This window comes from Microtus oregoni, unplaced genomic scaffold, assembly GCF_018167655.1.
Source record: "Microtus oregoni isolate MIOR12 unplaced genomic scaffold, Mior012 000100F_ref0000014, whole genome shotgun sequence".
NCBI classification, from domain to species: Eukaryota; Metazoa; Chordata; class Mammalia; order Rodentia; family Cricetidae; genus Microtus; species Microtus oregoni.
The window spans coordinates 3374797-3392114 of NW_024544713.1; the positions used below are offsets into that span (position 1 = coordinate 3374797).

At 38.1% G+C, this 17318-nt stretch overlaps 1 protein-coding gene across 5 annotated transcripts in view; it reads left to right on the forward strand.

Annotated features, from left to right (window-relative positions):
- The window catches only part of LOC121443115 (rho guanine nucleotide exchange factor 9), a 142602-nt gene that overhangs the window by 60932 nt on the left and 64352 nt on the right, over window positions 1–17318 (forward strand). For all 5 annotated transcript variants that reach the window (XM_041644794.1, XM_041644795.1, XM_041644797.1 and 2 more), the window contains exon 3: window positions 9018–9209. In XM_041644794.1, coding sequence (XP_041500728.1) covers window positions 9018–9209 — 192 coding nt within the window. The remainder of the gene's footprint in view (window positions 1–9017; window positions 9210–17318) is intronic.

Consider the following 17318-nt stretch of genomic DNA (forward strand, 5'->3'; position numbering starts at 1 on the left):
TCACTACCAACACTTTTGTTTTAAGATTTTTTTCTAAATCTTAATTTTAAAAAAAATTTTGTCTGTTTTCTGGAAGATGAGTAACTTGGGTAAGATTGATTTTTCAGCATTTTTAACTGTGGATTTCATCATGAAATCAGGCAGGGAAGGACTTCATATGTCCAAATCTAATAGCTTAAATAGAGGCCGTTTATATTTTTTCATATGTTTATACAGTGTATCTTCATCTCCCATACGTCACTCACTGCCCCCGGCTCCCACCACACACCTTACAACATATCTCCTATCTCTCCTAAAGCAGTGTCTTTATTATAACCTACTAAGTCCAATTGATAGGGCCAGATGTACATGTGTTTGGATTATCCAATGAATCATGAATAACCTACAAATGACTATCCCCACACCAAACAAAAGGGACTGTCCCTTTCTTAGCAGTTACCAGTTGCTATTAGGGGGGCTTTGGGAGTTCCTTCCCCCTTTATGCTTGAATTCTTAACTTCATTGATCTTGTGGAGGTCTTGTATCTGTAACCAGAGTTGCTGTGAGTTCATGTATGTAACAGCTATGTGATATACACAGACCAGGTTTTCACAGTACTCTTCCCATCCTCCGGCTCTTATATTTTTTTTTCCCAGCCCCTCTTTTGTGATGTCTCCTGAGCTTTAGAGGTGGTGGTGGTGATGGTGGTGGTAATATAGATGTTCCATCCATAACTGAGCACTCACTCATAGGTGCTTATTCTCAGCCTCTTAAAGAGTTTGAGTTCTTCATTAACCACTGCACATTACAATAAAATGCTTCTGTGACCAAAGTTGAAAGCAGCACAAATCTATGGATATAAACAAAAATATTTAAAAAGGAATTTCTCAATATGACCATTTAGCAAACAATTAATAGGCTCTACCATATAGCCAGCCTATGGAGTTCCTAGCTGTGAGTATTGATCATGCTTACAATACCAGGTCTGAATTACTTCCTATGGAGCATGCCTCAAATCCAATCAAGAAAGTAATTGGTTACCCCAGAAGCTGTCTTGCCACTATTGTGCCAGTGGGCATATCTTGTCTGACACATCATTATTATAGAATGCAAAGTTCAGCATTGGCTAAGACCATTGATTTTTTTTTCTCCCCATAGCACTTTCCATCATTATGAACGGTAGCTAGCAGGAAGCAGGCGGTGGTGGCGCACGCCGTTAATCCCAGCATTTGGGAGGTAGAGGCAGGCAGATCTCTGTGAGTCAGCCTGGTCTACAGAGCTAATCTAGGACAGGCCCCAAAGCTACAGAGAATTCCTGTCTCAAAAAGCAAAAACAAAACAAAAAAAAGAAAGAAAGAAAAAAGAAAAGTAGCTAGCACGAAGAGTTTCTTGGTCAATCAATATTGATGTCTTTATGTCCTGCGACTGAAGTACATTTTGTTTTCAGCAATGTTTATGTATGTATGTGTATTTATTATGTATTTATGATGGCAGCCAAGGGCAATGCTAATAGCCAGTCCTCTTTAGGGTGTCTCTGGGGCCTCCCTCACCAATAATTCATAGGGAGGTAACCTGTGCTTGGCACTGAGATTTTTACTTAATAACTTACATCTTCTGAGAACAGCATTATTTTCCCATGTGGGACATTTCTGTTCCAACTCATTTTCTTTTAAAATTATGCTTTAGTTAGTTTATACTAGTGGGGTTTCATAAGGCTTCTTCACACATTCTTTGTTTTGGTTAATCCCCACTTATCCCTTTTTTCCTTCCCCTCCTGCCCCCAGCCCCATTAAAATCGTTAGCGCCCAGTATGGCCACACTGTCTTTGAATTTACATGTGTTAGACATTATGCAGTCTCCAGGACTTGCAAGATCATAGGTTCCCAGGAAGTTTCTCGGTTTAGTTGGAAGAATTGCCCTCTAGCAAATCTTCCCTTGCCATCTAGCGTCCCCATTTCTCCAGTACCTGCTTTAATTTTTCTGCCCTCAGTAGTTTCGTGCTCCGCTTTCACCTCACCTATGCTCCATACCCCCTTCCTAATATGCACCCCTTTACCCAGTGGAACATCGAGAGTTTCTTGGTTACTACTTGTTCCCTAAGCTAAACATACAAAACACAAGATTTGAAGCTACTACCCACATAGGACAGATAACTGCACATTTGTCTTTTGGGGCCTGGGTAATAACCTCAGCAAGTAATTTTCCAGTTTCATCCTTTAACTTTTATGACTTAATTTTTCCTCACAACTGAAGTGTTCAGTTTTTTATAGTTACCACATTTGTTATACATCCGTCAGTTGATATACATCTATTTTATTCCATTTCCCAGTTAACAGAATAACAATGAACATGGATGTGCAAGCATTTCTATAGTAAGCTATGAAGTTCTTTGGGTACATGCCCAGGAGTGGCATAACTGGGTCACATGGCAGATCTGTTCCTAGTTTTTTGAGATACATAGCTGGCAAAGATATTCTTCCATTTTGTGGGCTTCCCTTTATTTGTTTCATGGTTTCCTTTGCTGTATGGAAACTATTTAGTTTTATGAGGTCCCATTTGTTAGTTGCTGGTCTTATTTTCTGTGCTCCTAGAGTCATATTCAGAATGTCCTTATCTTTGCCTGAAAGTTGCCATGTACTCCTTACTTTCTCCTTTAGTAGTTATAGGCTACGAAATCTTATGCTAATGCCTTTGATCCAGTTAGAGGTAAGTTTTTGCAGGTTTTTGGGGTTAAGGATCTGTCTTCATTTTTCTGTATATTGAAATCCATGTATCCCAGTACTATTTGTTGAAGGTTCTGCCTCATTTCTCTATATTCTTGGTATCTTTATCAAAGGTTATGTAGCTGTTGTGTTTAGATTTATATCTGAGTCCTCATTCTATTTTATTGATTTGTGTTCCCCTTTGCTAGTATCATGCAGTTTTCATTACAATAGCTCCTAGCTTGAAATCAGGTATAATGATATATCTCACAGCTCTGCCCCACCCCCAGATTGCTTTGGCTCTCTTTAATATTTTGTAACTCCATATAACTTTTTAAATTTTTTCCTATTCTTATGAAGGGAGGCCCTCATATTTTCATTTGGATTATATTGGATCTGTAGGTTTCTTTTGGTAGGGTGACTATTTCCACAATATTAATTCTCCCACAAGCATAGGAGATCATTCCATCTTCTGATATCTTCCTCAATTTCTTTCTTTAGTATCTTGAAGTTTTTATTGTAGCATTCTTTCATTTTCTTGGTTAAATTTATTTCCAATTATTTTTTGTTTGGCGATTGTGAAAGGAACCATGTTTTCTGATTTCATGAAAGCTCAAACAGAAAGCCTATTGGAACTGTAGAAGACACGGCCTTGCAAAGGTCCTGCCAAAGCACTTGTTTGGGACTCCTTTATTTTTATTTTTATATTTATTTATTTTTGCAAGACAAGGTTTCTCTGTGGCTTTGGAACCTGTCTAGCTCTTGTAGACCAGCTGGCCTCGAACTCACAAAAATCTGCCTGCCTCTGCCTCCTGAGTGCCGGGATTAAAGGCATGCAACCACAGCCCGGCTAGCGCTCCTTTATTAATGAACGTGAATTCCATCAAGGTCCAAGCAGTAGAGCCCCATAACAGTCACTAAAAAGAAAAAAAAACAGGGAGAAGGAGAACATGGTTTATCTTAGAGGGATTCAACTTTTGTTTTCTTTTTTGACTGACTAGAAAAATGTATTGCCTCCGAAGCGCTTCATAGGACCCCAAGTTACCCTCATTGATTTGATACATTACTTAGGAAGACTTTTAATAGATAAAATATCAAGATTCCTGACTATGATGATGGGGTAGAAGGGCTATAGAGGGGGTATTTAGTGTGCGAAATATTTAGGAAAATTATGAGAACAAAGTACTTTCTAAGTACTTCCTAAAGTAGCCTGACCAGAGAATGCCTCTCAGATGTTGCTTTATTATTCTAGAGGCAGATGGTATCAAATTACGGGATAATTAGAGTCTCGACTTGATGCCAGGAACTATTATTGATATCTCATGTAAGAGTTTTAGATGCATATGATTCCTGCAGTAGTCTCTGAAGTGGACTGATACTATTCTGTTTTACTGATGAGGACATTGAGGATTAGAGAAGTCAGGTAACTTACTCTGTGTTGGAAAGCCCATATTTCTACCCAAGCTATCAAGTCTACTTTCTTTACCCTGCCAGATTTTCTCCTGATTTGGTCTAAGTACTTAGAGACTGTGCATCAATCTCAGATTCTGCTTGTTTACCATGAGAGACCCACTGCCTTGGCTCTCTTGCATAGGAAGTGGAAATAAAATTTTAAAAAAGGAAACCTTATTTGGTCTGTTACATTGGTTTTGTTTGTTTGCATGTTTTGGGTAGCTGTGACCAAAATACCTGAAAGAAACGAAGGAAGATGTATTTTGGCTTTTACACTTCCAGAGTTAAGTTCAGGGCACTTGGCTTCATTGTGTTCCAAGGATGTGTTGGAAAGACGTGGTTGATATCATGGGTGTGCTATGGTACAGTAAAACCCTGCGGACAAGTCCTAGTTTAGTGTGTAATGTAGTTATGAATGCATTTCTGTGAGGTTTTCCTTATTCTCCCCTCCATTTCTAATGCAACCAACATTTTCATTGTTTTATTGGAGATCATTACTTCTAATTATATGTATGGTAGAAAGGGAAAAGCAATTTGTTAACAGCTTTCTTATGGTGATTTTCAGTTAATTAGTAATAATTACTAATTATCTTTCCCTTGAGGGCCAAGGAGTTGGCTGATTGTCTTTGTGCTAGGCAAGAATGCTAAGTGTTTATATATTGATTCGTGGGGCAATGTCCTACTTTACTTCTCTGCTGCTATGATAAACACTGACCAAAACTAACTTGGGGAGGAACCGGTTTAATTCATGTTAGAAGTTACTGTTTATCGTCTAGGGAGAAAGGGAAATGAAGGCAAGGACTGAAGCAGAGACCATGGAGGGGTGCTGCTTACTGGCTTGCTCTACCTGACTTGCTTGGCCATCATTCTTTTATATAGTTCAGGCCCGCCTTCCCAGGAATGATGCCATCTTCACTGGGCTGAACCCATCCACATCAATTAGAAATCAGAAAGTGCCTCAAACATGCCCATACGCTTGTCCAATAGATACAATTACTAATTGAGGTTCCCTCTTCCTGTGTATATCAAGGTGACAAGTAAAGCTAACTGTGACTTTTAACTACGCCACATGTTGACAAGCCTCAGCTTGTCTCTTCAGTCCTACAATTTCCACTTACTGACACTTCACCTTCACTGATGGTCACTCAGTGTGTCTCTGTAGATCCTCCAGCACTGCCACAAGGTTTTGTGATTCAGCAATTCTTTGTGTCCCCTTCACATCTTCAAAAACTAGTACCATGTGGAAGTGTCTTACACATTACTTAGCAAGTTCTACTGTCAACTTGAAGGTCTTAGCCCTGCCTGGACCAAACATTTATGTGCTAACCCTGAGAGAACACTTCCCAGTAGGTTTTGCCTCAGTAATGCCTGTCTCTTATTAATCGCAGGTGATTTTTCATTACTAGCTCACCAGTGTCCATTGTCCCATTAAAGCAAAGGTTTCACTTCCGCAGATGCTTAACTCATCTATATCCCACAAATGAGAGAGCCTGACCGAGTCTTTATGTGATTCTCAATGTTCTGTTTGAAACTTCACAAGCCAGGCCTCCATTATCTTCATTTTTCACAGCATTGTCTTCCAACCTCCCACAGAACTGCCCGTTAAACTCTTAGCATGCACTCTTTGTTTTCCAGCTGACAGTTCTAAATACTCCATCTTTCACCTACAAAACATCACATTGCTCCATTAAGAGATAAGACAAATTTCTAAGTAACTCTAGAACTTTCCTTGAACGCATAATGGTGTTACCCATAGTAGTTGGCGTCCTGTCATTGTGACCAAATACCTGAAGGAAAAAAAAAAGGAAGAAAAATTTAAAGGGAAGAAAAGTTCATTTTGGATCATGGTTTCAGAGATTTCAGCCCAAGACTATGGAGGCATAGCACAATGGTGCTAGGAAAAGGTTCCAGAGGAGGCTGCTGATCTCATACCATGGAAGCAAAGAGAGAGCGAGAGGGCATGAATATGAATGAGAAAGAAAAAACTGAGGACACACTCTTAAAGGACTACCCCCTTTAGCTAGATCACATCTCTTGTTTCCAGTACTCCCAATAGTCTATCAAATTATAAGTCCATTAGTTGATTAACCCATTGATGAAATCAGCACTTTCATGATATAATCACTTCCCCAGTGTCACCTCTGAGCACTGCTACATTGGGAACTGATTCTTTAGGAATGTATGAATCTTTGGTGAGACATTTCAGTTCCTTTTATAATTATTAATTTATTTATAGAGAAAGACTACTAAAGATGTCAAAAAATGTGAAGTTGTTGAATTCACTCAATTACTTGATTTTTCATACTATTTAAATGTAGTATTCCTAATTTTAATCTTAGATAGTACAGTTAATTTTAAAATATTTATCCCATATTCTACAAATATTGCTGAATTTGTTTATTAGCACAGCTTTTGGGTGGATTCTTTAGAGTTTCCTATGTATATGATTGCATGATTTATATATATGAATTAGTTTTATATTTTCTATTAAATTCCTTTTATGTTTTTTCCTGTTCAGTTACTCTTGCTAGAATTCTTAGTACAATATTGAATCACAGTGATAAGAGCAGATAATAGCCTTGATTTCTTGGGTGTATGGTCTTTCATAAATACTCGTTATCATTTGGAGGAAGTTATTTCTAGTTTATTAAATACTTTTTAATCACGAAGGAGTATACTGATTGAGATAAGCATGTGGGATTTTATAACCTTCATTATTATGTTGTACTACATTGCTTTTCTTATGTTAAACCACTTTTGTATTGCAGAGATCAATCCCATTTGATAAGGAAGGTTTAAAAAATGTTGCTAACATTTTGTTGAGGTGTCTGCATTTTTGTATTTTGAGGGTTTTTGCCAAAGATGAACCATAATTCTTTAAATATTTCAAATCAAATATTTAAACCAGCAGACCTTGTCACCTGCTTCTGTGTGAGCAGCTTCTGATTACTCAGTCTCATGCTTCTTATTGCCCTACTTAGATTACTGTTTGTTCTTGGGTTTGTTCTAGTCTGTGTGTTTCTAAGAACTTATCCATTGCATAATTTTTAATTGAATTTTTAGTGTACAATTGTTCATAGTGTTCCCTTTCAATGACTTTTCTGTAAGTCTGTTGTAATATTGCCATTCTTCATTGATTCTACTAAACAGGGTCTTTATCTTAGAATTTCAATTGCTGTGAATAGACACTATAACCATAGCCACGCTTACAAAGAAAAATATTGAACTGGGGCTGGCTTACAGTTTGGAGTTTTAGTTTATTATAATTATGGTGGGGAGCATGGCAGCAAGCCGGCAGGCATGATGCTGGAGAAGTAGCAAGGGAGTTCTACATCTCAATCTGCAGGCAGAAGGGAGAACACTGGGCCTAGTTGAGCTTCTGAAACTTCAAAGCCCAGTGATGAACTTCCTCCATAAGGCCGCACCTTCTAATAGTGCCAGTCCTTATGGATCTGTGGGGACCATTTTCACTAAAACCACCACAGTCTTACTTGTTTTCTATTTTACATTTTTGTGAGGCATATATCTCCTTTGTATTGAGTAAATAATTTAAAACCATTAGAAGATACACATACATACATATATCAAAGATGCTTTCCCTGGCAGTGCCTGTGAAGATCAGTTTCTTTATCAGAAAATTGAGTGCTTAAGTCATTATTTAAGTTTTTAAATACGTTATTTCTGTATTCTATATAGGCTTGATGTATATATATATATATATATATATATAGCAATCTGTATTAGAAAAAATCTGAGAAAAGCCTATTAATTCTGAAGAGAATAGGAGATAAGAGTGGAAATACAATTGGGGTCGTATTGTGATAATTTTGAACAGTAGATGAAGCATTTGGACTTAAGCAGTGTGAGGCTTTTGATAATTTTTGGTTTGAGGCTCGCTGATCAAAGTTATTGTCAAGGACCTGGTCTGTTAGTAGCATGTAGGACAGATTGGTGTTAGGTGTTTCCCTTGGACTGTGTCTTATTATAGAGAGATGAAGGCAGTAACAGAGGGAATGCAAAAGGAAGACAAGAACTAGATTTTGAAAGACTTCATTGACTCTAATGAAGAATGAGAAATCCATCATCTTGTTCTCCGGGGCTTCTTTTACAGTCATGTAGTGGTTAGACATAGTATATATCTGATACAGATAATTGATAAATTTGATGTCACTAACCCTGATTTACTTCTATTCAATGATTCAGTCATTCATTTAGTACTTTAATAAGTCCTCTAGAAATATGACAGAGTATAGGCAGTTTTTATATTTTTATTTGTCATCCAGGAGCCTGTGTATGCTGAAGCATCTATGAACAATATTTGTGAAAATGTTTGCATTAGTCTATCCAGAATTTTTGGCAAGTTTGATACAGCATTCAGAGATGAAATTCCACCCAATGAAGATATCTCATATGCTGACATAGGCTGGGATGGGAGAAAGTAACAGAATATTAGGGAATAATTGTTTTCATTATTATAAATACAACTAATTTTATTTTCCAGTGTCTTGGAATAAATTTTTAAAACCATATCTACTCCTTAAAATATTTATTCATTATAGAACTTTTTAATTGTGTTAAATGGTAGATAGTAAGGGATCAATTATACACATTTTTTAAAAAAGGAAAGGAAAGAGCCAGGCAGGGTGTGTAAACTTTTAATCTCCAGAACTTAGAGATAAGTTAGGTAGATCTTTTTTTTTAATTTGAAGCCCAGTTTAGGGCCAGCAAGACATCCTAGAATTAGTCTTGGCACTCTTGTTTTCAAACGCTTCTGATTGAAGGCTTTGTAAATATATAGTTACTCATTTTTCCTTTCTCTAGCTGAAAATTTCTCAAAGAAGGTTAACCCATTATTATTTTTTTTTTCTTTGCCTACTTCTACAGCTCTGGGTGAACCAGGAGGATGGGGTGGAGGAAGGGCCCAGTGATGTGCAGAATGGGCACCTGGACCCCAATTCAGACTGCCTTTGTCTGGGCCGGCCACTACAGAACCGCGACCAGATGCGGGCCAACGTCATCAATGAGATCATGAGCACCGAGCGTCATTACATCAAGCACCTCAAGGACATTTGTGAGGTAGCCATGGTGGTGCATGGGGGGGCATAGGTGGTGGGATATTCTTCTTCTAGGAAGAGCTGACAATCAGCATGGACCTCTTTGTGGTAGTCCCAAAATGTTGGACAAATTAGCTGCACTGACCACCCAGACAGTTTTCAGTGGGATGAAATTGCATCCTTTGGGTTTTCAATTTCTTTTTCTCTCCTCTCTTTGATTCTTCTTTGTCATTAATCCATTAATATATACTTAATGTCCCTCTGCCCTCTACCTCCCTGTCTACCTTGTCTTTGTCTCTGTCCTTTCCTTCCCTGAATCTGTACTCTTAACCTCTTGGCTTCTAATCCAGGACAGGCCTAACCTTCCTCATTAATTAAAGCAAATTTAAGCAAGAGATTAAGAGACTTGAATGTATAGAAAAGATCCTAGAATTTTTTTTTTTAAATTTCGGATGCAGATGTAAGGTTTTCACTCCTGCCACCTAAGTCATGAATTATCCAGGGGTTCGGTAAGACACGCACCTACTTAAGTTCCAAGAGCATCGTTGATGATCCTAATGTGCCTGTCTGCTTCCCCACGTGGAGAACATTGTGGTTAATTTGAACAAATAAATACTTATGAAAGGAATCACCAGGAGGTGAAGGCTAGAACAACAGTTTGTGTCACTATATCCCCTAACTCCATGCATTCTAGCTCTCTAGATGATGGGAGTCTCCTGTTCCCCATCCGCCCCATATTCTCTTTAGCTTAAGGAGGCCAGTTAACATTTCCCAAGGGTTTATTACTAAGCAGAAAGCGAAAATCAATGGAAAGTGGAGAAAAGAATGTTTTCAAAATATTTTTCAAAGTTTTTATTTTATGTGTTTAGATGTTTTGCCTGCATGTATGTTTGTGCACCACATGTGTGCTTGATACTCAAGGAGGCCTTTGGCTCCCTGGACCTGGAGTTACAGGTGACTGTTGTCCACAGAGCTGTTTCTCGAGCCCTGTTTTAAAAGGTTTAAACACACACACCGAGAACAAAACTAGCCAGCTTGCTTTTGACCTTCCGAAAACTCCTCATTGACTCATCTTGTTTCCTTCCCTCACAAGAGAAATCAGAACCCATTTTCTTTTCTTCGCCTGGGGCCTACTTTCCAGTCCAGGGTATAGTTGTAACATTTTCAAAGTCCTTGTTTCCCTAGAGCGGAGCTAGCTAACAGAATGTTCTGCAGTGATGAAAAATGTTTTATCTCCTCTCTCCAGTAGACATCTGCTAGCCGGCCAAGCTTTTGAAACATGACTGGTGTTAATGAGAAGGAAAACCTAATTTTTTATTGAAATAGAATTAATTTAAATTTAAATAATAACACTACTATTTGAAATCACATTGGAAAGTACAGTTATGGGAAGATGATTTGGCAGTATTTCACCTCAGCTCATTTTCTTTTCTCAATTAAATGTATTAAAATTATCCTATTGAGTGGGTGGGGGTTGGGTGTGGGAAGGTAGGGAAAAATGAGAGGAGAGGAGGGAGGGAGAACTCTGGTTGGTATATAAAATAAAAAAAACCGTTTAAATTAAAAATTTTTAAAAATCCTCTTCATGTCATGAAGCAATAACATAGGGTAGAAAGAACAAGGGTTCTAGAAACATAATGTTCTGGCTGTTATATCTCGACTTAGTCACAAATTAACCCTGTAGGCTTAAAGGTAACCCCATCCCAAACATACACATACTCTGGGATTAATTTTCTCATTTGTCTTCTGGGCTTCATTATATAGTTACTTCTTTTTTTTTTGAGAAAAGGAAAAAAGTTTCCCCCTCCTCCCAGCCTCCCATTTCCCTCCCCCTCCTCCCACCCTTCTCCCCCACCCCCCACTCCTCTCCCCCTCCCTCTCCAGTCCAAAGAGCAGTCAGGGTTCCCTGCCCTGTGGAAAGTCCAAGGTCCTCCCCCCTCCGTCCATGTCTAGGAAGGTGAACATCCAAACTGGCTAGGCTCACACAAAGCCAGAACATGAAGTAGGATCAAAAAGTTCCTTGGGCAGATGAGGATACGGAACCTGAAACAACCCTATCCTATAGCAATACTGACGAATATCTTGTATATTACCATAGAAACTTCATCTGGTGATGGATGGAGATAGAGACAGAGGCCCACACTGGAGCACTGGACTGAGCTCCCAAGGTCCCAATGAGGAGCGGAAGGAGGGAGAAGATGAGCAAGGAAGTCAGGACCATGAGGGATGCACTCACCCACTGAGACAGTGGGACTGATCTATTGGGAGCTCACCAAGGCCAGCTGGACTATGACTGAAAAAGCATGAGATAAAACCGGACTCTCTGAACATGGCGAACAATCAGGGCTGATGAGAAGCCAAGGACAATGGCACGGGGTTTTGATCCTACTTCATGTTCTATAGTTACTTCTTAAAGTTGTTGATGGAATCAAGTAAATGCACTGTGGTTGTTTACATGTGCATTGTCCCGGGCTTTAACCTTGGGCCCTTGTACATGTTAGGCAAGTGCGCTACCAGTGAGCTACATCCCTAAGATCATAAATGTATTACTCTAATTAAATATGATCCAGATATTTTAGAAAGTATAGTTTTAGTTCTCCCTTCAAAGTTCCTTTTTTCTGTTCACTTATCTATCCATAGCTCTCATTTTCATCTCAAAGATTTGTACGGTAGCCAGCAACATCTGCATCACCCGAGACCTTGTTAGCCATGCAAAATCTTTGGCTCTGTCTCAGATTTACTGAATAAGATGATGTATTTTATTTAGTAATTCACCCACTTGATTGCAATAGATTTAAAACTCTGAGAAGTGGTACTTCAAAATGAAAGCTAGATTATTTGTGATGCTATCTTAAATAAATGAAGTAGAGTCTGTTCAGCACTTGCTAACTAGGACAGGCTATCATGACCTAAGGTATTTTTTCCCCTTTGTTTAAAGCTTTCCAATGGCTCATAATTTCTATTCAAGTAAAAATTGAAACTTATTACTTACAATGTCATGTAGGGTCAGCTTCCTCACTGTTTTGACTTCATCTTTTGTTCCTTTTCCTGTGTTCTTACTAAGCCACCCCTACTGGCTCGTTACTATTCATCTAATGTGCCAGACATGCTCTCAAACAGAGATCTTGAACTATTTGTCGCCCTGCCTAGAGAAATCTTCCTCCAATAAGGTGCTTCAAGTTTTTATGTTAAATATTCTATTTAAAATTTTAAGCTTGTATTGCTTCTTTTTCCTGTTTTATTTTTTATCATTATACTTTTGACTATTGCAAAATTGCACATTTCTGTATTCATTTACTTGTAGCTCATCTATCTTATTAAATTGTAAATTCCGTACATGGAAGGGAATCTCATTTGTTGATTACTGATGTCAAATCAATAACCCAGTGCCTGACACGGAGTAGATTCTCAAAAAGTATTGCAAAACAATAAAATTATATATATACATATATATAGATATATATGTATATAATTGCTCACTTCTGCATACTTAAGCTAGTATGACAATAAACTATTGTCATTTTGTCATATCATTTGGTCTTCTAAGAGGGCAAACATTATTGTTATTGTCTGATTCAACAGATCATTCCTAGTTAAATTTCTTTTCATAGTGTTTCTAGTCTCAAACCCCATGGAAATCCTTTAGTCTTAGAAGTATGCCCTATTTTTCCCAACTCTCAAACATCATGTCTTCAAAACACAAGATCCAACAATGGTTATGCTAATCTGAACAAAAGGAGGAACACTGTGATTCTGCTTTAAGAAACTGTCCAGTGCAGCCAACCTAGTTACAGCTTTTGTTGAAGACGTTAGAAACTATCTCTTTGCTCTACTCCTCAACAATAGATACCAAAGAGAATTTGAGAAATCTATATTTACCTGGACCATGGATGATACTCTTGCTCTAGATAGTAATAGCTATGAACCAAAACCTGTAAGTACCAAAATATTTTCAGGAAAAACACCAGAGTTAGAATTGAGAGTCCAAAGCTTAAGTCATATTTTTGTTGCTGATTGGCAAAGCTTTTTCCACCCTTGGTCTTCTTTCCCACCTCTAAAATAAGTGAGTTGGGGAGCTTTAAATAATATGGCACTTAATCTTTCTGGGTTTTCACTAAGTAGATATATTTTCACTGGACAAATCTACGGGAGTGAGACAGTCCTCTTCTGCACATTCTGCCTCCTCTTCCTTAGCACTCAAGGAAGCATATTGTATTCACGTGTGACGGTGTTAATATGACAATCTACCACATTCTCCACATATTTCTAAATCTAGCCAAGGGGATGAAAACTCTGAGTTTAGCTTGGAATCGTTATGACTAATCATCTGTGACATTGCCATTTGTAACCATGGAACTAATTTTACAATAGAAGGAACAAAGCACTAAACAGATAGGGCTAAAGATGATTCAAATCATTGTCTTTCCTGTCCCTGGGGGGAAATTAGCTCAGACATCATAGAAATGTGAAATCAGTTCTATTCTCAGATGTCGCCAGGAAACCTTGCCTATCTCTCCATGGTCATTTGGATTAGTCTCAGATGCTTCCCTATAAAGAATTCTTCCTTTAGTCTAATAAGGTTTAACATGCTATAGTTTCAAGTCATCTCTAGATTTTATGTTTAAACCTAGGTTTTAAGCTGCATGTGATGGCACACATCTGTAACCTCACCATTCAGGAAACGGAAATTTGAGGATTTCTAATTTGAGGCCAGTCTGGGCCATATAGTGAGAAATAAATTAAAACCAAAACCAAGCAGCAGCAGCAGCAGAAACAAAAATCTTTGAGCTTTTGAAAGTATTAGATTTTCTCTTTTTCATTATTATTTTTACCTAGGTACTCACCAAAGGTCATTACATCTTGACATATTTAGATAATGATAACATGTAGTAGAGTGTGGCAGTGTCTGTATAGTATATTAGAATAACCAGATGAGACAGCTAATTAGCCTAAAACGATCACCACAGGATTTTATGCCGGCCCTAAACCCTACCCTACCCAGACATTTTAGATAACCAGTTAGGGGCTCATTCCTAGGGAAAACTGATTTTTCTCTCAGCATTTGGTAATTGGTCTTTATCTGTGGGTGGAGTCCTATGAGAGTTCCCCCAGCCATGTTGGTATGTCAACTGGTAACCATTGTTCAGGTCTTTTTTGGGCTACTATACTGTTAAGATTTCATGGGTGCAATTTCCCTGTCGTAAATAGAAGACATAATCTCACAGCCGACTTCCTGATTCTCTGACTCTTACCCCGCTTTGTGCTATTCTCTGAGCCTTATGTGTTTTGTTACAAATATATCAAGTGGACTTGGGAATTCTGCTATTTATTTCTTCTCTGCATTTTGACCTATTGTGGCTTTCTGCAATAGTCTTCTTCTGCTGCAAAAAAAGATGTTTCTTTGTTAAGGAATGACAGCCACGTATCTCTTTTGGTAGAAGGATAAGTATCAAAAATGCAATTAAAAAACATACTGGTTTGAGAAAGTGGCAGTGGTAGTTTCTTTTCTAAGATCCATGATCTCACTAGTCACTAGTAGTCAGCTAGACTTATAGTACCAGGCATGAATTCCTTTCTGTTGACCAGGCCTTAAGTCCAGGTAGGGGCCTGTTGGTTACTCCCGATTTCTAAGTGCCACTATTGCACCTTTGGGGACATCTTTATGATTGTCATTTTTGTATTTTGTAGACATCGTAGCTAGGTAGGACTGTGTCATTGCTTTTCTCCCTTTGAAGCTTCCAGTACCATGTGAGCTAGTCCTCGTGGAGGAATCTTTCAATTCACTAACAGTTGGATTCTTCCAAGTACCCTGACTGAAATGTGTGGTATCTTCTGCAATAAGGACTTATCTTTAGTCTCTAAGAGGAAACCAATGGCAACAGAAATAGCCTATATTGTTTTGGGAGTCTCTTAAGACTTATTCCTAAATTAGCAATTTGAAAGGAGGTTTTCTATCCCTATTATTCTTAGGTTTGGTCCTTTCATACTGTCTCAGATTTCCTGGATGTTTTGTGTCAGGAATTTTTTAGATTTAGCATTTTCTTTGACCAATGTATCAATTCCTTCTATCATGTCTTCAATGCCTGAGATTCTTTCTTCTATCTCTTATATTCTGTCGGTGATGATTGCTTCTGTAGTTCCCGCTCACTTACCTAGATTTTCCATTTCCAGAATTCCCTCAGTGTGCTTTCTTTATTGCTTCTATTTTTATTTTCAGGCCTTAAACAGTTTTATTTGTTTCCATCAACTGTTGTTTGTCTTTTCCTGTTTTTTTATTTGCTATTCTTTAAGAGATTTATTGACTTCCTCCAATTTTTGGTTGGCTTTTCCTCGATTTCTTTAAGGGAGTTTTTCATCTCTGCTTTAAGGGTCTCTATCATCATCATTAAGTTGGTTTTAAGGTTGCTTTGACTGTGTTGGAATATTCAGGGCTTACTATAGCGGGATAGTTGGGCTCTGGTTGTGATATATTGCTCTGAATGTTGTTGTTTATGTTTTTATACTTATATTTAGGCATCTGGATTTGGAGTTCTTATAGGTCTAAGTGCCAATTTCTGGATTTGTCTTTGTTGGATGGGTATTAGACAATAGTTCTATTTTGTGGAGTAGAACTTAATGCAACCAGAAAGTGGTTGGTTGCTCTCAGAACATTTGTGCAACTATTGTACCTATGGGCATATATTACCTTGCTGGTTATTGTAGTTTGTAGGGTTCATGGTTGAGTAAGATTATTAATGACTTTTCTTATGACTTTTCTCCCCAAGTAGCATGCATAGAAACCCCTAGCATTATGAAAGCTAGCCAGCAATGCCCAAACATCTATCTAGGTCAGTTCTAGTTTGGTTTCTCCATGTCCTATGACTGAGGAATATGACGTCTTTGGCAATAGGGTCTTCCTATCGAGTTCTGCATGGTAATCAAGAGCAGTGGTATTAAACTGTGTTGTTGGGGGCATCTATTGGATCCCATTGACCAACCATTGGAATAGAGGTAACTCTCTCCTGGCACTGGGATTTTCGTTTGATACCCAGGATATCTGATGAGGCATTGTCACCTGTTAGAAGGTAACTCCATCCAAACTCCTTTTAGATGTGTATATGTAGGGATTTTAGGAAGCAACTACAGTATAAGGTTTCCATGTGGCTTTTTCAAAAGTTATTACTGTTAATTATCCCTCCCCATACTCCCTGTTCTCCCTTGCCTTCCCATCCACCACCCCACTTAATCCTTCCTGACCCAGAACACATTCTTGTAGTTTACTTTCTATTCATATATAAAGAGAAAGGAGGTTTTTTTGTGCCTGGTACTGGGATTTTTGTTGGATAGACTATGACTCTTGGGGAGTATTATCATCGCTGGTAGTATAGCTTGATTTAAACTGTGTAATATATATTCTATATAATGTTAGGTAAGATAAGATGATTACTTCCTTATGGACATTTCAAACATCCTTAGTGTTATCTATTCCTCCTGACTCCTATGTCTTATTCCATCTCCACCTCCCCAGCTAAGTCCCCCAATTCTCCCCTTTATATCATCTGTCTCTTGATATTCCCCTCTGTAAATCTTTATAGCTCTCCATACAGTCCCTATCTATGGTCTTTGTTTTTGTAGTCACTCCTGGTGATAGCTGAAGAGTTTCTGCTCATCTGAAGATTTGGGCCTAGGATGCAGAAATAACAAAGAACTTCGTGGCACTTGTCTTTCTGGGTCTGGGCTACCTCACTTGGTCAAATATTTTCTAGTTTTATTCCTTTACCTGAAATTTTCATAATTTTATTTTCATTGATCTTCAGAGATGAATAGAATCCTATCACCCATATGGACCATATTTTCATTATGCATTCATCAGTTGAAGGACATTTAGGTTCTTTCTATTTCCTAGCTATTCTGAATAGAGTAGCAATGAACATGGCTGAACAAGCATCTGTGAGGTAGGATGCCAGCCTTTTGAATAAATGCCAAGGAATGGTATAGCTTAGCATATGGCAGATTTATTTTTAGCTTTTTGGTGACTTTCACACTGATTTCCAGAGTTGCTATACCAGTCTGTGATCACAACAGTGAATATGGGTTATGCTTTCCCTTCATCCTCACAAGCATTTGTTATGAGTTGTGTTCTTGATCTTAG